Source organism: Suncus etruscus, chromosome X (assembly GCF_024139225.1).
Source record: "Suncus etruscus isolate mSunEtr1 chromosome X, mSunEtr1.pri.cur, whole genome shotgun sequence".
NCBI lineage: Eukaryota > Metazoa > Chordata > Mammalia > Eulipotyphla > Soricidae > Suncus > Suncus etruscus.
Window position 1 is genome coordinate 92,593,581 of NC_064868.1, and position 26,317 is coordinate 92,619,897.

The 26,317-nt window shown below is 40.1% G+C and overlaps 1 protein-coding gene across 2 annotated transcripts in view; it reads right to left on the minus strand.

Annotated features, from left to right (window-relative positions):
* The window catches only part of GABRA3 (gamma-aminobutyric acid type A receptor subunit alpha3), a 211,418-nt gene that overhangs the window by 50,065 nt on the left and 135,036 nt on the right, over positions 1-26,317 (minus strand). For both annotated transcript variants that reach the window (XM_049767503.1, XM_049767504.1), the window contains exons 6-7: positions 14,316-14,398; positions 7,436-7,579 (exon numbers count right to left, since the gene is read on the minus strand). In XM_049767503.1, the coding sequence (XP_049623460.1) occupies positions 7,436-7,579; positions 14,316-14,398 (227 nt within the window). The remainder of the gene's footprint in view (positions 1-7,435; positions 7,580-14,315; positions 14,399-26,317) is intronic.

Genomic DNA, 26,317 nt, shown 5'->3' on the forward strand with positions numbered 1-26,317 from the left:
GTCCACAATGTTTTCCATAAGGGTTGGACCAGTTGACATTCCCATGAGTAGTAGAGGCCTTCACTCCATGCATGTGCACCAGAAACAGGACCAGTATGAGAAAGATAGCTGGGAGTGATCCCTCTGGGCAAGAACTGGGATTTGAAAAGAAACAAAGTAATAGGCATGATACCCCTTCAGTAATACTACTGCAAACCACATTGCCTATAAGGGAAAAAGAGAAGAAGAAAGAAGGAGCTGGAGGAAGAAGAAGAAGAGGAGGAGGAGGAGGAGAAGGAGGAGGAGGAAAAGGAGAAGGAGAAGAAGAAGAAGAAGAAGAAGAAGAAGAAGAAGAAGAAGAAGAAGAAGAAGAAGAAGAAGAAGAAGAAGAGAAGAAGAAGAGAAGAAGAAGAAGAAGAAGAAGAAGAAGAAGAAGAAGAAGAAGAAGAAGAGTGTTTAGAGCATTGAACAATCTGGGTGTGGGGCAAGTTACAGGAGGGGTAAGTGAAGAAATCAGTGGCAGGAAATGCATTCTAGTGAAGGGGTGGATTTGTAGCATTGTATGATGGAAACTCAACCATCAACAATTTTTTAACTCTATCTAAAAGTGATTTAATTAAAAATAATTATAAAGAAGCATTGTCTTGAGAAATGTTTCAGTAGCAGGGCACTAGGGCAGGGCAGCAGAGATCAGTCAAAAAGCCAGGGGGACCGGAAAATAGGGGAGTCCTTCACTTCGTTGGTTCTTGGGGAGCAGACCTATTTCCCAGATGCTCCTAGGGATAGCTGTGAGATCTGCCAGGTACTAGCCCTCGTCCCAGCTGAGGGTAGTCCCTGGAATATCAATAGAATAGACATTAGCACAGCTGACCAGCAAGATGGACTTCTTGCTGTAAAAACCCACCCAGAGGTGAGTAGAGTGCTCCTGACAAGACTTTTGCAGGAAAGTCGGAGGTCTACAATGGTACATCTACAGGACATGGAGCAGATGAAGACCCTGAAACTCCTGGAAAGAGACACTTGTTCTATACAGCCGGTAGTGTTAACAATCCAGTAAAAAAAAAACATGGCATTGCTCCAAGACACCGAAAACAGAAATCTTTCAAAGAAATAGATAAATCTTGCTTGACTTTCATTTTATTATGATTTGTTTTCATTGAGGTGGACACACCCAGCAGTGCCCAGGGGATACTCTTAGTTCTGCACTCCGGGATCACCCTTGGTGGGCACAGGGGACCACATGGGATGCTGACGATGGAACTTGGGTCAGTCTTATGCAATATGCCTCTGGCCCCCTTCCTTGACTTTTAATGTATGTTGGTAATGAAAGATTTTAAAGAATGAAAGATAAAGAATATATATGAAAATTAAATGAGGACAATCCCTGACATCCAATATGTTCCCCTGAACCCACCAGGACCAATTTCTGAGCATAGAGCCAGGAGCTATTCCCTGAATGCCACTAAGAGTGGCCCCCAAACCAAACCAAAATAAAACAGAAAAGAAAAAAATAAGTGAGGAGAAAAAGATAAGGAAAGATGAAGGATGTCAGTTTTCTTTTTAAATAAAGGAAAATGAAATACTGTCCAAAAGACAGAATTGAATGGAATGAACCTAATAAGTAAAAAGAGTTAGTGTTCCAACTATATGAAAACGTTTCCTTTTAATTTTTTTTAATTTTTAATAATATATTTATTTAAGCACCATGATTACAAACATGTTTGTAGTTGGGTTTTGGTCATAAAAAAGAACACCTCCCCTTCACCAGTACAACCTTCCCACCAAAAAGTCCCTTTACGAGAACTCTTCAGAGAAGAGGGAAGTTAGAGGAAGTGAAAGAGGTCAAAGGTCAGTTTTAGTTACAACAATCTTCATGGGTAAGGCCATCTACTGCCTCTCTATGGAGAGAGCAAAAGTCTACTTAAGGTGGAGGCCAACAGTATATTACAGACTGAAAATTGTTTAAGTGGCCTATCCCCAATGCACATACATCACATGTTATCAAAATAACTTCATATCACCTTTCCTATCAGCTCTTTAGTGAGTAAGTAAATTTATTCTTGATGTCAGAACTGTTTTTTAGACCATGGAGGCTTTTTATAATATTTAATAAAATATTTGGCACTTTAGTTATATGAAAAATTAAATATTGTCTGATAGTAAGAGTAAACTTATAAATATTTCTAGAACTTTTTGTTTTGTTTTGGGGCCACACCAAGGGGCGCTCAGGGATTACTCCTAGCTCTGTGCTCAGAAATCACTCCTGGCAGGCTCGGGGGACCATATGGGATGCTGGGAATTGAATTTGGGTCATCCACGTGTAAGGCAAACACCCTATTTGCTGTGCTCTGACCCCTATTTCTAGAACTTTTTAATACCTATGATATAACTGCCTGGAAAGCAAAAGTCTATGAAAAAATCAAGTCTTAGATAGAAAAAAATAAAATGCTGAAAGTCTTAGAGAACTCTTAGGGTACCCCATTGTTGTAGACAGGAATATGGGGGACTTTGGGAATGTATGATGGAAAAAAAGTGCGGCATCCCAAGGCAGCCCTAGGGTTTGGAGTCCACTGCCACAAAGGACCCATCTTAGGAGGAAGAGAAAGCCCCGAGGTGAGGAATCCCAGGCTCTCGAAGGGTGGATCCTGACTAGAAGGGTTCTCGGAATGTACAGACACAGGCTATGATAGGAAGTTAAGAGTGATCACCAGAAGCTCAGTGATTTTCCTCAGGTCAAGTCCCATTATTAACTCCAACTCATGTGAAGAATCTGGACAAAGCGGGGTACAGGAAATATCCCAAATGAATCTTCTCTAAAATCTACTTTGGGCTCCCCCTAACTGTCTCTCTCCTGTCTCTCCTTCCCTCCTTTTACTTCTCCATCAACTCCTGAGACTCCACAGTTGTGTTCTCCTGAAATCCTTCTTTGTGAGAAAAGGTGATGAGCCCAAAAGGCCTCAATAGGATTAGGACCAATTTTCCTTTCCTACAAAGAGCAACTCAGCCTAAGTCTAATATGCTCCTGAGAAATTGGGGAACAAGGATAACTTCACACTGCAAAGCACATGGCCTACAGGAGCAAGAAAGCACTTCCCCAGTCCTAGAAGACAGGAGAAAGGGAAGCAGTAAATAAATTTCCTTCTCTCTTCCTGGTTTCACATGAGCCACCTGGGAAGTTCTACTGGCAACATAATAACAATTGTTTTGTTGCCCTGTAGAAATTCCTATGAACTAGATCCATCTAATTTGTGATGTGCAGGGACTTCATGGGACTCACTGTCACCTAAGTGGAAATGTGAAATTTATGAAAATGACATATGTGATGAAAAGCTGTAATGATAGCTCAACTGATCCTTTTTTTGGCCATTGAATAAAAGTTTTGACCTTTCATGCCATATTTTGTGTCCTGGGAAAAGAATACAATTCTAAGCTAATGTTTGTTAGTATGAGTTTGAAGGAGGAAGCTTCAGTTTCCCCTTGCCAGGTGCTGTGAGCAATTACATTTTTGGCAGCCTCCATCCCACATTCCTTCAAATGCTTGGGCAATTTTTGATAAATGTGAAGTTAACAATTGTCCAGAATTATCGATGCTGATCCAGACCTTAAGCTCATGGAGACAAAGAGATAATGAACAGTATGTTGAGAACCCCAAAGACCACCAGCAGCCAGGCCACTCTGGAAGGTCCCTACATTTTCTGCAACATTCTTCTCATTCACAAGTAACACAAAATATAGTTTCCCTATAAAAACCTATATGTAAATCTATAAAAGGGGACTGGAGCGATAGCTCAGTAGTAGGGCATTTGCCTTGCATGCGGTTGGCCCAGGACAGACGGCGATTTGATCCTCGGCGTCCCATATGGTCCCCCAAGCCAGGAGTGATTTCTGAGCATGTAGCCAGCAGTAACCCCTTAAAGAGTCACCAAGTGTGACCCAAAAACCAAAAAAATGTGTTATTGATAGCTTCATCCTTCCTATACTAAGTTCCTGTCGTGCTGAGGACTTTCTTTTTTACTTATTTTCCACTAAACAGTTCTGTGTTCTAATGAGTCTGTGCAACTTTATTCTTAATATTTTCATTCATGACACAGGCAAACACAGCACACTGAGCTCTGCTTTCCTCTGTGGCAGTCCACACCTTCCACACATTTCACAAAATGTCCTGAGGCAGAGAAATGGGGTTCAAGTCGTCAGACAGCCCTGCCATATCCCTGAGTACATCCAGTAGGGCAGCCTGCACTCCCGCAGACCCAGTCTTCCATCTCCTCCCTCTACAACCTACTGAAGTTACTCAGAGCTCTGAAAGGTCATGCTGTCATGGGTTCTGCACTATTCTCACCTTACAATTGCCTCTTGCAAGAATAACTTTCCCTTGACCAAATTTCACACCTCCAAATTCTATTGTTCACTAATTCATTTTAGATGCCCCTTTCTGTGGGCAGAGCATGGATATGATGACATATGTAACATCACAATGAAAGGGAAGAGCATGGCTCCTCAAAACATAATAGGTTTAAAGATCGGCCCACTTAATTGATTATTGAGCATTCATGGCTCTTTGAGTGACAAATGTTGAAAGTTGCCATTCACTCATGGCAAAATATATTATTGTAAAGCATATGAACCCCAAGATGGCATTTGGCAAAATAACCAAGTCAGTTGGGCTTCCAAAGATTTTAATTCTCAGAGCACTGGGAAGTGGTCCATTTCCAAATGGTCAGGACTTCATTGTAGCAGACAAGCCTGAGATCCCACTGCTCAACCTCCAAGGAATGACCATGGAGACCCTCGTGGTTCTCCAGAGTGCCTTGCAGATTAGAAAGATGACTCACTTCAGAAAATAAATATACTAGGTACTGAAGAAAAAGTAGAATAATGTGTATGATACCTGCTCAAGTAACAGTATTGCAAAGCACAATGTCTAAACAGAAAAAAATGTATCTGCCATAGAGGCAGGCTGGGAGGACCTAAGGGAAACTGGGAACATTGGTGGAAGGAAATGGACACTGGGGAAAGGATAAGTGCTCAAACACTAGTTGATTGGACCTCAATCAGGAGTGACTTTCTAACTGTATATATCTTGGCTATTCAATAAAAATTAAGGAAAAGAAAATAAATATAGGGGCTGGAGCAAGTATAGCAAGTAGGATATTTGTCTTTATGTGGCTGACAACAGAGTCAATCCCTGGCATCCCCTATGGTCCCCCCAAGCCCTAGGAGTGACTCCTGAGTGCAGAGCCAGGAGAAACCCCTGAGTACAACTGGGTGTGGCCCCCCAAATAAGAAAATATAGAAATAAACTAAGGTCACAAGGCCAGAGAGATAGTACAAGAGGTGTTGGAGATGGTGCCCTGAGGGATCACCCAGGTAACTCTAGAGCAGAGTTAGGAAGATCCCCTGGGAACATGGCTGGGCATGGCCAAATCTGTTGCCCACTACAGCCCCTCACCAAAAAATAAGGAAAGAAATTCTATGGATCATTACTAGGCTTCCTGTCTATGTACATGGCCTTTCAAGCATTGATGAACTTGCTACTGCCATACTGGCAAAATGAATCATCTTCATGAAACCTTTAGATCCAGACTTTGGCTCACCCACCATCATAGCTTCCCTCTTCCTGTTATCCCACAGTCCAATTTTAATGTGCTTACTTCTACCCTATTGTTCAAAAAATAGCAAAGCATAGCATTTTTTAAACCATGGCTTGAGATCTAGTCTCTCTAGACTCATCTTGTATCTGGCACTATAAATCTGAGAGAAAAATAAGGGAAACTCTATGCGTAAGTAAGCTTAGGATAATAGAGTTTGCATAACAAAACCGTGTGAAGATTATATGTTACCATAGGCACTAAGAAGAGCGGATTTTTAAAAACACGGTCATTGGACTCCTAGAAACATACCCTAGAAGCCCAAAAACACAATGCAGAAAGGACATCTGCATGTCCATGTTCATTGTAGCATTATTCACAATAGCCAGAATCTGGAAACAACCCAAGTGTCCGAGAATAGATAAGTTGGATAAAGGAATTGTGGTACATTTACACAATGGAATACTATGCAGCTATCAGGAGAATGAAGTTATGAAATTTGCTTATCCATGTATTAACAGGCTGAGTGCTGGCTGTGCCTGTCTGTCTTTCCTGAATACCTGAAGCTCTCCTCAGAGGCCTAGGGAGCGCACCCCAAACAAACTGCATTCTGAAGCGGCCCAGCAAGTGAGTAAAGTCTGTCTGTGGGGGTCACCAGGCAGAGAGCTGAGCCCTCTGGTCTGCAGAGGCTCCGCCCTGCTGTTCCTTTGATGACTCTGAGGACTTCAAGGGAAATCTTTGCTGTGTCTGTCTGTCTTTCCTGAATATTTGAAGCTCTCCTCAGAGGCCTAGGGAGCGCACCCCCAAAAAACTGTCACCTAGAGGCTGCAGAAGAGTGCCCACTTCATGACTGTGCACTCTTTCTAACTGATAGGCTGAGTGCTATGCGGATTGAAATAAGTCAGAGGAAGAGGAGTAGACATAGAATGATTCATTTGTGTGATATTTAAAAAGGCAGTATGGTAATAATGCCCAAATACAGTAGATACAAGGGCCAAAAGTTCTGGTCCATAGAAGGAAGTTTGCCACAGAGAGTAGGGCAGTGAAGTCAGGGCATAGAAGAGACCACTATGACAATGATAGTTGGAAATGGTCACTCTGGAGAAGAACTGGGTGCTGAAAGGAGGGAAAGTGATAGGCATGACACCCCTTCAGTAACAGTATTGCAAATCGCAGTGGCTAAAATAGAAAAGGAAAGGAGAGAGAAGGGGAGAGAGAAGGAGAGAGAAAGAGAAAAGGGGAAATGCTATGAAGACAGGAGGGGAGGACAGGAAATGTGCCCTGGTGAAGGGATGACTGTTGGACAGTGTATGACTGCAACTCAGTCATGAACTACTTTGTATCTCACAGTGATTCGATTAAATTTTTTTCTTTAAAACAAAAATAAATAAAACAATGAAACAAAAACATGCTTGCTGGATTCAGGGCTGTGGCCTGCATGGTTGTAGTGTCATTCAATCCTCCACTCTTTGCACATACTGAGTGGCTGATGTGATTCCCAGAACTGAAGTCTAGTGAAGGAGCCATGCTATGTTCAGCTTTTTGTTATGTTTTGTTTTAGGATCACATCCAGAGTTGTTCGGGGGTTGCTCCTGGCTCTGCATTCAGGAGTCACTCCTGGTGGTTTTGGGAAACTATACAGGATGATGAGGATGGAACCCAGGTTGGCTATGTGCAAGGCAAGCACCTCCCCATTATACTATCACTATGGCCCGATCGATGATACATTCCAGTGTGTAAGCATCACAACCAAGTGTGTGGGACCCCGGCACAATGCAATCAAGTGTGTGAACTTCCGTGCCCTGCAACAAGAACAATAATAGAAGGGAAGAGGGAAGATTCAAATGCTGGTTAAATCAATTAATTACCGGTACTTGATCGGATAATCTCTGTCCCAACCACATGTCCCAGCAAGTCATACTGATTCAGGCGAGAGCCATCCTGTGCTACTTCCACAGACTTGTTCTTCCCAAGAGTCCATGAGTAAACAACTTCAGCTGTTGTGTAGGCGTCTAAGGGAGAAAAGATCGAGAGGTTGCAGTTGAAGGAAAGGAAAAGTGAGTCTTCCTGTTTTGTCCCTTTGGGAGCCATATCTAGCAGTGCTCAGGAAGTGACTCTCTATTTGGTGCTCATGGCAGTGCTCAAAGGACTATGTAGCACCAGGGACTAAACCCAGGCTTCCTGCAAGTGTCTCACCCATGGTGATATCTTCCTGGTCCAGAAAATGATCAATTTTGATAGTAAAATGCACATAATATACTGATTTGCTTGTTTGTTTGCTCTTTTACTGTTGCCTCTGGGCTCAGTGATCACACCTAGTGGAGATGCTGAAAATCAAACCCAGGGCAGCTGTGTGTAAGGCAAATGCCCATCTACAGCACTATCACTCTGGCTCAAATTGCATATGATTGAAATTCAACTTTCATCCCATTGTAGGTCTGAATTTATATTTAAGTGAAGTACATCTACCCATACAGCTTATCAACATTAATTGAATAACTCTTATACATTATTCAGGGTACAGAGAGATAAATTTAGTGTTATCTCCTTTAGTGACTTGTATAAATTGTTGATAAATTGTCAAGTATTTCCCTCTCTTATAGTGTTCAGATTAGAGGGGCCATAGAGATAGCCCAGGAGGTAGGCACTTCCCATTCCCTGGCATCTCATAAGGTCCCTAGCACTGCTAGGAGTGCAGTCAGGAGCAACCGTTGAGCACCACCAGGTCCACAAAGAGGGTTCAGAGTAGAGGTCAGGGATAGAATAGCTAAATTATTATTGAGTTTAGATTTCAAATTCTAATGCTATAGGAGAAAAAGTTATTTCGATTAATGAAGTCCTGCTGTCATAAGAAAAATAGCCATAAATATAATAAATTTTCCTTTAATTAATTATGAGGTGAGGGCACAAGATAAAGTATAAAGATTATACCAGCAATACTTTTAATTTAAAATATTAGGAGGCCAGAATATTAATACAGTGAGTAGGGGATTGCCTTGCATGTGAATACCAGTAACCTGGTTTCAACCCCTAGTCACCTATATTTTCTCCAAACCCACCAATGGTAATCCCAGAGCAGGGTTTGGCTCCCAAACCAAAAACCAATAAATTCAGAAGTTACCTGGTCACCTCTGAGGTGCTGCTTGAACACAGCAACAGGAGTAAGCCCTGATCATTATTAGGTAGGGTGTCCCAAACTCCTCCCCAAATAAATAAATATTCCAAATCACATGTAGCAATCAATGAGTATGAGTTTTGTATTTCCCATTTATTTTTTGTTATGGGATCACATTAGCAGTGTCCAGGGCTTGCTCCTGGCTCTGTTCTTAGTAATCCCTCCAGGAGTGATCACAAGATCATAGGATTTGCTGGGGATCAATCCTGGGTCTGCCATGTACAAGGCAAGTGCTCTCCCTTGTTGTACTGTTGCTCCACCGGGACTACAATTTCTTTTGAAATCGAATGCTCCTGATTTGAAAACAAAAATCCGAACACCTACTCTTTTTTTTTTTTTTTTTTTTTTTTTTTGGTTTTTGGGCCACACCCGGTAACGCTCAGGGGTTACTCCTGGCTATGTGCTCAGAAGTCGCTCCGGGCTTGGGGGACCATATGGGACACCGGGGGATCGAACCGCGGTCCGTCCAAGGCTAGCGCAGGCAAGGCAGGCACCTTACCTCTTGCGCCACCGCCCGGCCCCACACCTACTCTTTTTTAAATTTGAATCCAGTTTTATTGATGTGTCACCTATATTATACTATTTCAGTTCTGAAATAAACTTCCTATTTCTATATAGAAATGCCTTGTTGCATTGAGTTCCAAAGTTCTACATTTTCCTCATTCTTCATTTCTTCCCAGTCTTAATGCCTGTTTGTATTCAATCCCCAAGGTGGGATTTCAGCTTTAGAAGCATGATATGCTCTATATCTATCTCTGACCACAAAGTAGTCTTTCTTACTGAGCAGACCAATAAACAGATGTCATTTCATCTCCCCCAAAGCTGTGCAATGTTAGATATACATTTCATAACAATTTGACATAAACACACACACATACTCATAGTGATTTGCTTATTCTATACTCAACAGCTTTTTTCTAGAGTAAACCATTTCTTGAGTTGCTTATAATGGGCAAAATGCCAAGAATTTCTTCACTCATGTCAACATCCTCAATGAAATCATGACAAATATGCATAACTACATGGTTGTGTGGTTTCTGTGCAAATAAAAACTTTCCCAAAATAAAATATTTCCTTGTCATGGTATGCATTGTATATGGCATGTCAACTGTTTCTTCGACATGCTAACAAAGATACTTCTAATTCAACATATAATTTCTGCTAAAAATAACAAAAATTTAAACATATAAAAGGTTTTCATTTCAGGGAAGGTACATTGCTTAAAGCATAGCTATTTGGGACCAGAGCAATAGCACAGCAGGGAGGGCATTTGTCTTGTATGCAGCTGACCCCGGTTCAGTCCCCGGCATCTTATATGGTCCACATGGGATCACATCACTGGGTGTGGCCCAAAACAAATAAACAAAGCATAACTGTGTCTTAGCAGCAACACTTACTATATGAACTAACATTCACAACACCAATTTAACTCTCAGCTAACCTTGTCTTTTTTGGGGGGATGTCACACCCGCTCAGGGGTTACTCCTGTCTTTGTGCTCAGGAATCATTCCTGGTGGTGCTCAGATGACCATAATATGGATGCCTGGGATCAAACCCAGGTTGGCTGTGTTCAAGGCAAGTGCCCTACGTGCTGGATTATCTCTCTGGCCCCAATTCAACCAACTTCTACAGTTTCTACTTTTTCTCTTTTTGGGTTGAGAGGCTAAGCCAGCTCAGTGTCAGGGGATCACTGATGGTGCCTGAAGGAACAGACACAGCAGTAGGAATAGAACCGGAGCCTCCTATATGTAAAATATGTGCTCCAATGCACTGAGCTATGTGGTCCCACTTATAAGCTTAACCATGTCATCATAGCTTTTAATTACAGGTTGCTTACAGTTACTTAATGTAGTTTTTCAACAAGACATAATAGTATGGTAGAGATATGACAGGATCCTTTATTTCTATACAGTCATGCAATTTCCAATCCAGCTGTACACAGCCCTATGAATTTCCCATGGGTTTGCAATTTGATAGTTAAGTGTGTAAGAACTATGTGACTTTTCTCTTATTTCAGTGGGAAAGCTTAATCCTTGTACATGGGAAACAAGCAGGTTAGTGAGCTCATTTCTGACAGCTGACAGGGGAGTCATTGTTCAGTGAAAGTGCTGAGAGTGACAGACATTTAGGGCATGGGTAAGCATGCACCTACTTTCCAGGGACAGTGACTATTTAACCCATTATAGCCATATGAGAATTTTGGACCAGTGTTACCAGAGCTTCTCTCTCTATGAAGTAATAATCACAGCTGGAACTGGATGGATAAAGCTCCCTAATTTCAAATCTTGGCAAATAATTTTAAGTTATAAAGACTGTGGACTGAACCAATCACATCTGTAATCCCCCAATAAATGACTTCTGATCAAATTTCTTTTCCCTATTAATGATTTGGTGATGCAAAGGGCCTTCGATAATGGCTGTGGGGTGTTGGAAATTGCAATTGTACCTCTTGAAACTTCCAGCAACGAAGAGAAAGGGAAATAGTTTCTTTAGGACTTTTCCCACAAATTAATCTCAAATTTAGTCCAAGAGCATTGAGGACAGCCACACAGTTATTAGTACAATGTGTTTTTCTGAGGTCTTTGTGCTCCCCTCTTCCCAAAACCTTCATCCTTAGTACATACAGTTGTGAGTCCCCTGTGTATAGCATCTGATCTTTGTGATTCAGGTGTTTAATATTATAGATTTCAAGGACAATACAAAGTTCTACCCAAATTACAACAAATTGATGCTGGCAAAAGCTAGAACAAGTCTGTGAAGGGAGAAGGGGAATGGAAGGTATGTGGCAGCCCTGAGACAGCAAAGGCACTTATGGATGTCTGAGGGTGACTACCCTGATGACACAACCCTAAATGCCACCAGCCCTAAGCCCCTAGCCCATTCTATCACAGATGTGAAAGAAATTATGCAACTACTGGTATTTTTAAAGCTTCCCTGGGCTCACAGTGGCAACTAACTTTCTGCAAAAATTAGTGGGCTCATTGTTTTTACAATAACCTGTGAGAACAAAGGAGGAGAAAAGAAAAGTTTTCTTCTCATATGTTAGAGGTCAGTGCATGAAAGGTATGAGCTAATTAGGACAAAGAAGAGGGAGAAATCAATTCTAAAAGCAAATGGATCACGACTTGAGTGCCCACAGCCTGAGCCTGTACTGGTGAAATGAGCTGGAGTTCACAGGATTCATGGGAAATGAGAGACCACGCACAAATAGTACCAGTGCAGGCCTGAACATGAGTTGATATAGATTCTACCAGTGCAATACAAACAAAGCTAGGTGCAAATAGAGGGCATGTTTCCACTCCCAGCGGATTGCTGGAGAAGGAAGGCCTCCTCTGTAGTCGGCACTCACAAGATAGGACCACTTTTAGTAGGTAAAAGAAAAGGATTCCTGGCCTCCAAAATGCAACCAAGGTCAAAATGTAGCATATAAGAAAATGGGCTGGCCAGTGACCATGTTCTCAGTGGAATAATTACAGGTGAAAGGCTGAGGTCAGATAGTCAAATATCCTAATTTCTCACACCAAGAAAAAACGAGTTTTTAGTCTTTTTGCTAAATTGTGGATCTGCCAGAAAAAGAGCTATTGCATGCCAGGGGTACCCTTGGGAAGGATGCTCGAGTTCTAGAGCAGATAACTGGCAAGAATGAACAGAAAGTAAAGTTTCTGTGAAAATGTCATCCCTATATTTGGTGAGTGGCTCTTCGGTTGTCCTCAAGAGTAGTAAACAGTGAAACAGTGACCTAAGCTTCTTTGTGTAGTGAGGCTTTAGTGGGAGAAGAGATTATAAGTGATGGATATTCATAATTATTAAGAAAGGAAAGATGACGTTTAATGAGAGATTTCAAATGACTCTGAACTTGCAGCTTTTACAAGCATGAGATCTGACTGAATACATCTGCCTCTAGGAGACAAGACACCTTTTCTTTCACACCTTCTGCTTCTCGCCTGCCTCTTGAGTTCCTTAATGTACTTTCCGTCTGAATTCTATACCTTTATCTCAGTTCCAGTCAATCTATTTTCCTGAAAGAGGCAGGTGGCAGGGCAGGACTGAGGAGATTAGATGGATCATGTTGAAAAATTTCCACCAACCATTAGACAATAAGAATTACTATATGCCCAGAATAGCCACGAAATCGAATCATAGAATTTTTGGATTGAAAATCTTCTATTGACTTAAGAATTTTCCTTGGGACAAAGTTCAAAGGCCTTAATATCTCCTAATACCTGCCCCCCCACTTTTCATCTCGTGTTCTATGATGGACTTTCCTCCTTGTTCTGCGCAGTTATTCTGGCCATGTCGAACTTTCTGGAAATGTTTCTTCTACTTCAGGATCTTATTCTGAACCATACACCCCTACCCAATGAATGATCTCAGATGTCTGCCTTGTTCACCCCTTTAATGCTTTACAAAGCTGTGCTTCTGGGGCTAGAGAAGTGGGAGAGTGGAACCCGGTTTTCTCCTGGCCATCCTAGAAGGTTCCCAGAGCCCCACCAGGCATGATCTCTGAGCACAGAATCAGGAGTAAGCCTGTGTATTGTCAAATATGGCTGCCAAACCAAATAAATAATAATAATAATAATAATAATAATAAAATCTCTGCTCTGGTTCACTTTTTTTAAATAAAGTACTAAGCTGATTATTCTATTTCTAATTTCTGAATCTCCCATACTCTGTGAAACTTATGTTTTCCCTTGGTGCAGCTCACTTTACAACATAGTTTATGCTTTAATTTTTGATTTATGGTTTATTTGAGCTCATCACTCCTCTGTAATATGAGCTCCAGAAAAGCAGGGATTTGTTTTATTCATGGATATATTCCAAACGCCCAGAAGAAGGCCTTTGGGCTCATCATTGTCTCCTAAGACATAGGAGACTATATGTAAATATTTGGCAATGATGGAAAAAATATGTCCTGAGTAATTATTTGGGTCTTTTCAACTGCACAGTCTGCTTCAAAAGACAGAGTTAAAGCAAATTTAGACAAAATCAACACACACTCTGGTAGGAGTCCCTGATGACTCCCTGCATGAAACTTATTCCAAAATTCTTAGTCATAAAGTCACTCCAATTATATTTAATTTTGATTTTTCTAATTCATTTGAAAATAGAATAGATAAATATATATACTCACTCTCTGTTAGATTTATCGCTAATGGAAAAGGTGATATCCTCAAAAAAAGGAGAAAATCTCTAGAGTCTTTTCTTATCTCTGCTAGTTACTATAGAGAACTGGTAACAATACACAAGGATGTGAGCTGAACAGGCATTTGAGAAATAAATACACAGTGTGTTTAAGGAATCTTGTCTTGGAAGTTGTGCTTCTGTTCTTCTATTTAAATGTGATTACAGAGAAGTTAAACATGAAATGATGAAACTAAGTTTGCTATGTACAAAGAAAAAGATGGCAAAGCCAGGTATCCTCTTCCTGATCATTGGTATGATCAACCCCCCTCCCCAACTTATTTTCTAACCATAATGGACTAAAGATATCAGCCTCCAAATGACAAAGAGACAGAAAGAAAATGCAGTATTGTGAAACAACAACAACAAAGAGAAAGTGAGAAAGTACATACAGCTTCCAAACTTCAGAGGGCAGGCATGCACATCCATAGGGAAATCTTCCAAATGCATGGGGCACTCCGCATGAATTGTTAACCTAAAAAAAAAAAGAAAAGGAAAAGAAACTCAATTCAGTGCAGAATAATGGCATCAAAGATGAAGCCAAGTCATCACTCAGCAGCAATGAAGTGCTCCAAAGAATGAGTAAACTTTGCTTGAATTCTCTAAGCTCACAGTTTTTTGAGCCTGAAGGAAGGAGTGAATAAACTAAACAGCATCTTTAGCAGTGTTCAGTTATCAAAACAAAATTGGAATTCCAGTTTAACCGCCTTAGGATAACAACATTTTATTTCCCTACCTAAACTCCTTCAACTACTTACCGGATTCCCAGTAAAGATATCTAGAAGTCCCAGGTCCTGACTCTTTCAGTTCTCATAGAAGTTTAATTATTTCAGAAATAATTCTTAGCAGGAGACTTTAGGACTTAACCAAGTAAAGGAGAAGGGCTGTGTGGTAAGAAAATATCTACCCTGGTAATAAATACCACCAAAGGTGGCTCTGCTACATAAAACTGCTAGAACTTTCTTAAAGATGACTTTTAAAGAACATGCGTATACACACAACTATGCTTCTGGAAATGTCCAGAACAAAACCACAAAGGTAGCGGAGGGTACAAAAACCTCAGGAGTTAAGCCCAAAACGCTCATGTTGTCCCTTTTTAGGGAGAGTAATGGAGGTTGGGCCAGACTCAGTGTGCTCAGGTGTTGGGGATCAAACCAGAGTTGGACATGTGCAAAACAAGTATTTACCTCCTATAGCACCTTTCTGCCTCAACTTATTTGACAAAAAAATTAAACCTCAAGTTTTCTTGGCCTATAAAGTAGCATCATAAATAGAAAGGGGACCCACACAATAAAAATTACATTTTTTTTGGTGAGTAGCACTAAGGAGGTACTTCTAAGTAACTGTGAACTTCTGGTTCCATCCAATTCAATCCATGTAAGTCTCAGAGTTCAAGGTGATCCCTGGCTATCACTGCCAAACCTGGAAATCCTGTTTAAACCTGAGGAATATGTTTGATATCTTAGAAATGATCAGGGAAGAAAGAATAACTACTGTGCAAAGTAGGTTGATTTTTATCAGTGTGTTAACAAGAACACGTGGCTGAAAGGCTGACACCGAGTCTGAGCACTTCAGAAAATACTTTCCCGTCGTTTATTTTCAGTTTACCCATCTACATAAACATGTAGAAGTTGGAATTAGATGCCAAGTGCTATAACAGCTCTAACAAATCCTTTGAGTCTGTACAAAATGCATCATGTGTCCTAAACAAAAGCTTCATTTTCCACTCAGCCTGCAGCCTCTTTCTTACCAATTCATCCTTTATTTTTAAGATACAAAGGAGGGTTCATGACTCAAAGAACCTGACACAAGAGAAATGTATTTCATCAAGAAAGCCCTGAGTCTTATGTTGGATACTTAAAAGATGCCATGAGGGTTTAATAAAGAAAACCATGTTCATTTTTCTACACTTATATTAGTATTTTCAATATACTGCCTCCTATGAGTAATACCAAGGGGAAATGACTTTATGTCAATCCAGCCGTCACAGGGTCATAGCAAAGAAGACAATACAAAGATTTTGGCAAGATGAAGAAGGTACTGATTTCTGTCTAATGAAGACCGGAAGTGATTTAAAGGAACTTTTTCACTCTGGCTCATCATATGAAGCACAGGACAGATTGGAGAGAGCAGCTGTTTCTAGGAGAGGCCCTTCAGATGTCAAGTTCTGTCCTATAAATCTATTTGGCTGGTTCCTCTACACACCTTCTTCTATACAGTCTTCACCACTTGCTGTATCCACCCACTTCCATACAATTTTTAAAACTCTGCAGAGTAATGACTGGACTGAGCTTTATGTGGTCATTGCCACAATCTCTGCTACAAAACAACTTTCCTCCTATCTTCTTATTATTTGGTTCTTGACAAGAGGACTTGATCACGTGGCAGATTTTCAATCACTGAACTCTGTCTTGTTAATAGATAGATTTGAACAGATATTATTGCCAAGAAAATATATAAATGGCTACTGGTTGGGTTAGAGAGATAGTACAGTGGTAAAGGTACTTGCCTTGTACCTGGCTGACCTCGGTTTGATCTCTGGCACCACATATGGATGCCTGAGCCTACTAGGAGTGAAATCTGAGTGCAAAGCCAGAAGTAAGTAGGCCCTGAGTACCACTAGGTATGGCCAACATAAATGTGTATAGTTCTGTGAAAGGGTGTCCATCATCACAAACTAGGATGCTGCCATCATAATGTATGTGTTGACAATTGTAAGGAGTGCTGCAGGAAGCATGTACACAGCACGACCTCAGTCATAGTCCCAGCCTGGGAGAAAAGGCAATCAAGGAAACTCCTTTGGTGAAGGGGACAGATGGCAATTGGATCCCGTTTTTCATTCTGCTCATGAATACTGCACTTCAGTCCTCGCCTTCATTTGGCTGTGCTGTGTGGTACCCTGGCTTCACTGACACTCTGTCCTTGGCTATTAAATAATTGGATTTTATTCCACCACAAAAAAATTAAAGTTGTATCACTGCCACAATCCACAAAAGCCCATGCTGTTACCTTCCGCCCACAACAACATTCCTTACACCCTACCCTCCTAGTGTTTCCCCATGCTGTCACCTTTTGCCCACAAGTACATTCCTTACATCATACCCTGCTAGTGTTTCCTTAGTGTGTAATAAAAATTATGGGTTCTAGGGTCATGCATGAGTCCATCTGTGGTTACCCACTGGGTTCTTTCTACTGTGCCTTCCTTCTCCTCCTTGATTACTTTGCACCAGCCATACTAACTTTCTGGCTACTCTTTCAACATTGAGGCTTACTTACTTCAAGACTAGTATTATAATCTAAATGATTCCTAGCCAGAATGCCACTTTGTTTATTATCTATAATAGACACATTCTCTTATTTCCTAGAGAAACTAACAAATATCATGCCATAAAATTTATTTTTCTACTTATCATTTTTCTTTCCTTATTTCAAAGTCATGGATCTTTTTCTGTTTTTCTCTTTGATATGTGTACAGAGCCTAGACCCAATACCCTACTGCCATTATTCAACACAAATATACATCTATACATAGACTAATGTATTTGTTTTTCCTAAAAGCCAGACACCCATGGGTACCATGGAGAGAGATGGTTAAGTTATTAGTAAAGATCCAAGTAAAATTACATCTTGATATAATTCCATCATAGCATATTATTTCAACATATCCTCTTAACTGGCGATATTAAATCTCTCATTTCAGACCAGAATAGCCTTCCAGAGAGCATCTAGTTTTACCTTCCATATATTTTCATATCATACAACCAAAGTGAGGGGTCATCCAAGCAGCCTGGGACAGAGCAGACTACATGTTTTCTGATTCCTGACTGTATTGAACAAATCATATTTAAGTAATTATTATGTACTATTATTATGCTAAGAAATATAAGAGTATACTAGTAAGCAGACCAAAATTATTATACTTATAACATATATTTGAGTCATGACAACTCCAAAATTACACAATATACTAATAGGTAATAAGCCTCAGGAAGACAAAACAGTGTGCATATTAAATATTTGAAAGAAATGCCAATTTTCAATGGGATATTCAGTTTATCTAAGAAAGTAAAATTTCAGCAATAATCTGAAGGAAATAAGCTGAACACTGAGGACACCTGTGGAAATAACATTCAAAAAAGATAGAGAAGCAAATGCAATGACCTAAAGCAAGCAGGTTATTATGGCCATGAGAAAGCAAGAGGGGACATTAACAAATGAGTTCCAAGAGGACCCTATAGGGAATAGATTAAATAGCATAAAGTCTTTTAGGATATTTTGACTTCTGCTGTAAGTGAAATATGAAGGTATTTCACACGTGAGTAGAATGGTAATGATCTGGCATTTTTAGAATTATTCTAGATATATATGGATAATTAGCTGAGAATGGGACAGGGAATAGTGGAAAGAAAAAAAGAAAACATTTATTCATGACCTGAATACTCTAAAATCAGAAAAGGAAGACTTTCTGAATGTGTAGAGGGCATATATTAGAAATCTAGATCTAGTAGATCACAAATGACTTTTTAATTTAATTTTTTAGATTCTTTCCCAATTAAATCACAAATACAATAAGGCTATGCACTCTCTTACTCAATATTGTCATGGAGATTTTAGCCAGTGCATGAAAAAAAAACAATGGGGTGTGACCAATATTGGGCATATAGTTCTATTTTGGTAATAAATAATGCATTTTTTAAATAATTTTTATTTTGACCAAAGTGGATTACAAATCTTTCACAGTAATATTTTAGGTACATAGTGACATAGTATCAGGGGCATTCCCACCACCAATGTTGTCTTCTTTTCCCAGCATGCACCCCATATCTCCCTCCATTGCCCCCCAGGCTGCTAATATAAGTGGTCCCCTCTGTGTCTAGCTTGTTGTATATTGGGTATCGATCCTATTGTCCTTGGCGTTTAAGTCTGATCATTTTTTATTTCTACTCAATGTTTATATGACTGTTTGATTTTGGTACCCTACATTAGTTTCCCCTCAATTTATGAGGCAGAACAAAATGGTTCAAGTTATGTGGTTCCATTTGAAGGGGGAAAGGCAAAAATCAAACAAGCAAAAAATCAAGAGGAGTCCTTCTAGAGGCTACAAATATCAATTTAAGAGAAGAAAGGGAAAAAAGAAGAAAAACATAGGAACAATAAAAAAATCAAATGAAAAAAACAAACAAAAACAAAACAGGAAAGCACCACAGCTATAAAGACAATAACCAAACAATAACCACAGTCCCAAAATAAAAACAAAAAACCACAGTCCCAAAAAACCCAAAACAAATAAAAAACAAATGACAACAATAACAAAAAATTAATTTGTGCTTCTTTTTTTGCTTAAGCACAGAAAATATTGGGGAGATTAAAAATGACTTAAAAATGACAGGGCTTCTCCGCCCTTGAAGTATACTGTCATGGAAATAACTACAAGCTCCATACATGCTCTTTTACTCTCCCCTAGGTCCTTCTGTGGTGTCTGGAAACTTTCCACTCAGTCGTGGATGATAAAATCAGGCTTCTGGCTCTAGAAATCTTGGTATTTGCACAGGTCATAGAATGGAGCCTAGGATGGTTTCTTTCTTTACGGTTCTAGAAGTTCTATTCCATCACTGTTGTTTTAATCAGTCTTCTGTTGTTGGTGGTCTTGGTTTTTGCACTGATCCTAAGACGAAGCCTAGGATAGAGTCATTCATTATGTTTCCAGAAGTTCTGCTCAGTTGCAGTTGTTTTAGTCAGACCTCTAATAAGATATCTTGGTTGTTGTACAGATCGTAGGCCAAAGCTTAGACCAGGGTCATTTTTATTGGTCCCAGTTGTCACAGTCATTCTTCTGTAGATAGTGATCTTGGCTTTTGTATAGATTAAAGGATGACGTGTATTCTGATTTCATCTTATTGTTAGGTGGTGAGGTAAGATAACCTGCTCTTAGATCAAGTTGTTGACATTTCCTCATTGTCAGGATTTCATATCAAAACTGGCACATGTTGATGTCAGAGCAGTATTAAGAATGTCCCAGAGGGAGTCTGGTTCCTGGAGCTGTTGTGGAGAACTGTGTCAGTTCTATGTCTGAGATCTGGGGTTCGGGGTTGGACGATCCTTGTCTAATCACATGGATTCTAAGTTGGGGCCACATGACATATATTCAAGGTGGGAGGCAACCCTGTATTGTAAAATGTATGAGTTCTTATCCTTAGTAGATAAGAGCTTGTTCTATATGTAAAATTTCCCCCTTTTTAGCGGTTGTGGGAGGACAATTCGGTGGTGGGAATTCCCCTGATTCAATGTAAATATGTACCTGGAATATTACTGTAAACCATATGTAAGCCACTATAATTAAAATAAAAATTATATTTAAAAAAAGAAATACTAAAATAAATATTCTGATTTATACCACAAAGAAATGAATCTAATTATGTCCCTTTCCACTGAGCTTTGTAATTACTTTGTATGGCTCGTATATCCAAGTATAGTCCAAGTGAAGACAGGATAAGAAACTGGAAAAACTATAGATGTACTGATGACAACAAAGAAACTCAGGGCTTAATCCTGGTGAGTTTAGCCACATGCAAGATAAATTCCTTACCCACTGTACTATCTCTGCAGCCCCAAGGAAACATTTTTTGTGTGTATGTATATTTTTAAAATAAATTATATATTTAAAAATATTTCCCCCTTTTTTAGTATGCCTTTGCAAAAAGAAATGGTGTTATATTGTATTGCTGGTGCATTTGGGGGTGAGAGTGTCAGGCTCCATCATCTCTGTGTCCTGGTTTTGACCGGAGCCTTTATCCCAGGCAAGACATTTTCTTGTATGATTTGTACCAAGCAGAACCAAAACGGGAAGTTAAGGAAAAGAAGAAAACAAAAACAAGACAAAAAATTATATATATACACCCACATATATATAATGGAAAAAAATAAATAAAAATGAGTTTAAAAAAGTAATTAAGGGAACAAAGTGATGCAGGAGACTACCTTACATTTGGGGATAAACAGATTAAGAGACAGTATTATAGAGGTCTTGGTATGGTGATGGCTGCAATCCTGTGAATTTTGGTGTGTCATCCAAAAGGGGTGAATCATGTGCAAATAGAGCTTTTTAAAATTAAGGCAAACATAATAAAGATTGGATATAAAATCATCTTTGCTTATAAATGATCTGATTTCAGATACTCTATGTTCAGAAATTATAAGTCCTAGTATTAAGTTTCTCTCAAACTCATCTATAGAGTCAACACATGTCTTATTAAAATCTCAGAATATTTTCATTTTTATGAAAATAGCAAACTGATCTTAAATTTTAGGATAAGCAGAGTCTAGAATAGCTAAGACATCTTTCCAAAGAAAACTACATGGGTACTCTCAATTTCCAATTTCAAAACAAGCTATAAAAATACAGTAAACAATTTAGTATGGGTTTGATATAAAGGTACACAATATGGAATAAAGAAAATAGAATAGAAAAATCTACTAATAAATGTTCACATTTATGGTCAATTAATTTTTGAACAATGTACTCAGCTTAGTGGAAAATGATAAATTTTTCGATAAGTGGGTGCTGAGAACATTTTATATTTACTTTTAAAAATTAACATAATCCCTTATCTCATAGCATAAGCAAAGATTCAAATTCAATGTGTCACAAAGAAAAGTTTGAAGCAAAACTGAAAAGAAATCTTGTGATTCTGAGTCAAGCATACAGGACATTAAATATATAAATATATTCACAATAAAATAAAATTAAAACATTTAGCTCTTTTAAATATACCAGAAAGAAAATAATTTGGTCATAATTAGGTGACTGTAACAGTGAGTCATTTATTGCTAAAGACTTTATATCCAAACATATAAATCTTACTATATAAAAATGAGGAAAACCGTCAAATTTGTAAATGAGAAAGCTACTTAAATACACATTTCATAAAAAATTCTACAAATGAGTTTCATGCAAAGTTCCAATACCACACCCTCCTTTTTGAAAGAAAAGAAAAAAATTTAAAAAAATTAAAAAAATTAATTTGGTGAAAGAATCGTGATTGCTAATTGATTTTCAGACACATATTCTAGCACAAAATCCAGCTTCAACTTCTCCTCACCAATTTCCCTTCCTTTCCCTGGCACCCTGACAGGCAAATTGGAAAGCTTGGCAGTGGTAGTTTTGGTCTCAAGTTTCCAGTATAGTTGACTCTGTGGTTTAGAGACAGACCTAAACCACCAACCCACATTACTTGTAATCAGGGAAAGCTGAATATATGGCAATTTGAAAAGGGTGAGTGATTTTGTTGTGCCATTTCACTGAATTGAGAATCTCTGATAATTGGGGTCTGGAAGACAGCTCAAGTGGTAGAGGACAGGCAAAGCTTGTGTGAGACTCTGATTATTTAAATCTCTCATACCCCTATGCAAATCAGGAGAAAGAAGAACCCCTACAGTTAGTAAATAGGGGTCTTTTTCCTACTCTGGAACCAAGCAAAATTTATGACTGGGTTGGTTGGTTCTAATCAAGAAGACCTATGAATATTTACAAAATCGTAATACATATCAGAAATTATCCTTACTAGACAACTTACGATTTTTCAACTTCATTATATCACTGATACCAAAGATATACTGACTTCACATATTCTTACCTTGCATACAGCCAACCCTGGCTCAACCCCCACCACCACATATGGTCCCCTCAGGCCCCAGCAGGAGTAAGTAATAAGCACTGAGTACTGCTGGGTGTGGCCCCCAAAACAAATAAAAAAGGAATGAGTAACTGGAAATGGGCCCTGCATACATTGTGTTCTGGAGCCTTAGGTTCTATCCCTAACTTTGACTTTGAGGATTTGTAGAATACCTAAGTCTTAAACATGGAATGAATGGGACATCACAGGGCAATTCACAACTTTTAGAGGGGAATATATCCAATGACTACAATTCCTAATCCAGCAACTGTTGGATCTATGTCCTTGCTGTCTTTGGCTAGGAACGTGACCTTTCTGGAAAATGAGACTCAAGTTCATTTATCTTAATAACGTCTCCCGCTTTCCCAACTCTCAGCCCTTCTACTACTGCAATGCCTGAAGCACATTAGTTACCCAGAATGCTGTGAGACTCCTCTGAACACTTGTATACCTGAACATTCGCATGCCCAACTTTGGAGGTTGAAAAATTAGAAAATGAGAATAAATGACCTAATTCTTTTTATTTGGCTTTGTTCATTTTGGCTATAATTAGTGGACCTGGGGTTTCTTCTGGCAGTTTTTGGGGGACCAAGCAGTGCTATAGTTAGAACCTAGGGTTCCAGAACACAATGTATGCATGGTCCATTTCCAGTTACTCATTCCTTTTTGGTTTGTTTTCAGGGCCACACCCAGCAGTCTCAGTGCTTATTACTTACTCCTGCTGGGGAATCAGGGATTATATGTGGTGGTGGGGACCGAGCCAAAGTTGGCTGTATGCAAGGTAGGCACCTGAACATCAGTACTATTTCTCTTAGGCTCAACTTGCCTAATTCCTAACAACTGTCTTACAGGGGGAAAATCAAATTATGACTATATTATTTGCATGTCCAATAAACTATTTTAATCAGGGACAGACCTGAAAATGAAGAAACTCCAAATGAAGTGCCAGTTCCCAAACTAGCTAAAGTCCTCAATGTCAGAGATCTAAATCGATCCAAAATCATAGAGGAGGTAAATGTGATATCAGCTCAGCCTTCCTCTCACAGTGGTGCAGGAAGGAACTGCTCAAATTAAACAGGAAAGAAGGTCTCAGGGGTGCAAGATGCGCCCCCCCCCCCCACGGCAAAATGTGCTTTTGCCTTTTAGAAGTGGAACACATTTCTGCTTTGTGTTCTCGAGAATGTTCTTTTGAAACACCAAAAGGTAAAAAAGAAAAAAAAACAACAACATATTACTTTGGAAGCTACTGTGGTACAGACGATTTCTAAAATCACAGCAAAGGGCAAGATGTGGGACTGAGGTGCAAAGAGAAGATAGCAAATTGCCAAGCAGCATCCTGCCTAGAATGATGAGTCACTGGGAAGAAGCCGCCAGTGCAGAAGCAGCTCATTAGTGGGAAGCAGCCGCTTGGTCAGCAGGTTTTTCACCAGATCCTCGGCCCGGAGCACAACTGTCAGGAGGCTCTACAAGAGGCAGTTGCCTCACCACAGCCGGGACTTCTTCCAGGGAGCATATTTCCCTTAGAAAATGCACCCCAGACCCAGCCCTGCAGCCTTATTTCAGGTCACTGCCATTTTGCCCTCCTCCCCTGCTGTCTGCAGCATCACCACCAAAGTTCTTAACCCCTCCCCCACCCCGTCCCCGGCTTTTCTCTAGCCTCAAAATGTCCTTTTCTAGGTTCACCAAATGTCCTGGGAGTCTTTGCTCAAATATTCCTTTTTCTGTGACGCTTTGAATGCATCCCGCAGGCATAGTGACTTCTCCAGCTCTCTCTCTCTCTCTCTCTCTTTCTCTCTCTCTCTCTCTCTCTCTCTCTCTCTCTCTCTCTCTCTCTCTCTCTCTCTCCTCTCTCTCTCTCTCTCTCTCTCTCTCACACACACACACACACACACACACACACACACACAAACCCAAAGCCCTGTGGACAAATGACTCTGCCCTGTGGAAATCATTTTCCAAGCCTAAACTAAAGCCCAGAGTGAGAGAGCAACAAAGCCAAGCCAGAGACCCAGCTGGAAACCCAAGCCAGGCGCTAGCCAGAAGGTCTTCTCTACTTCCCATATGGATTTTTTTCTCCTCCACATTCTCTCTGCCTTCCACTGCATTTTTCAGGTTTCCAAAAGGAAACTTTTCCTAAAGCTAAAAACCTATTGATCTCAAACTCATTTTTTAATGGGATGATCCAGTATTTATGTGACTGCTTTCTGTCCAGAACTTAGAAATGGGAGAAAGGCTTTATATCACTATGATCTATGATCCCATCCCTACTAGAGCTGTTGGCACACAGGAGATAATTCAATCCATTTTCTTTTTTTCCCTTTCCAAGTAAAATAGTTTTATTTAGACTAAGTTACTTAAATCGACAAAAGGGGTAAGAAGGAAAGTCTTTAAGAGAGAATACTGCAGGAGCCCGAGATAGACAGTGACAACAGGGAGGGCTTCTGCCTTCCAAACCACTGACTCAGGTTCAGTCCCCAATACCCCATTATGGCCCTTCGAGCTTGCCAGGAATGATTCTTAAGTGCAGAGCTGTGCAGAACGCTGGATGTGGTGTGTGTGTGTGTGTGTGTGTGTGTGTGTGTGTGTGTGTGTGTGAAAGAGAGAGAGAAGTGAAGAGGAGAAAGTAGGGGGTGAGAAATACAGAGAAAGAGTGGGGGCTCATGGTGGTGACATACGAGAATCCCCAGGCAACTTCACTCTGTGTTCCCAGAGCAGTCCAGTCAGCCACACTCTTTACAATTCTTTGCAGTGCCCAAGCAAAAACCTCTAGAAAACATGTCTAGTTTAAGACCCCATTTGCCCATTTGGAGACAGTTTTGCTTGCTAGTTTGGGTTTGAAGTCACATCCAGCGGTTCTCATGGGTTACTCCTGGCTTTGCATTCAGGGATCACTTCGGGTGGTGCTCAGGGAACTATATGGAGGGCTGGGGATAAAACTCAGGTCAGTTCTGTGCAAGGCAAACAACCTTCCCACTGTCCTAAAGCTCCCTCCCCTGCCCTTTGCTTTTTAAGTTCCTGGAATGACCATTCTAGCCTCTTTCTGGGAAAGGTTACACATATTTCTCGATTTTTCGATTAAGATAGGGCTCTGACCATTTCATAGTAGACCCAAATTACTGTATGTATTTATTTCCTATCCTTTTTATGTGACTGGTTTAGAATACTTTATAGACAATTTCCCCAAAACTGGGTCCAAATGCCATGCTAGCCCCTCCCAGAACTGACTGTAATTATTTTCTTGCGTGAACAGCCTAGATGAGAAGTGTCCTCCAACAATCCAGTAGGGTATCTCTCCTCTCTCTCTGTCTCTATTTGTCTCTGTATCTCTCTTAGCCTCTACTGTGTTTGTCTGCCCATTGAATTCTCTTTTTCATGAACTGCCTAGGCTCTGCCTAAGCCTTCTGGCTCCCAGTCTATTCTTTTCCCATCCAGAATGGCTTGAACCCAGAGGTGTGAGGGTTCACACCATCCCAGTGTTCACTATGGAACCCCCCTTTCTGGTGAATTGTCTAATGCCCTGGCAAGAGATTGAGATTTGGAACAGATTCTATCTTCTGGAGATGATCTTCTGGTTGGAAACATCCAGACTATTCTCTCCTTAAGTCTCTGATTTCTTCTTGCAGGCAGCAACCATGAAGCAAACATAAGCATTTCTTCCTGCTCCTCCTCCAGCTCCCATGTAAAGGCCCCTCTGAAGTCTGCCCTGGCTCAGATCATGCCTG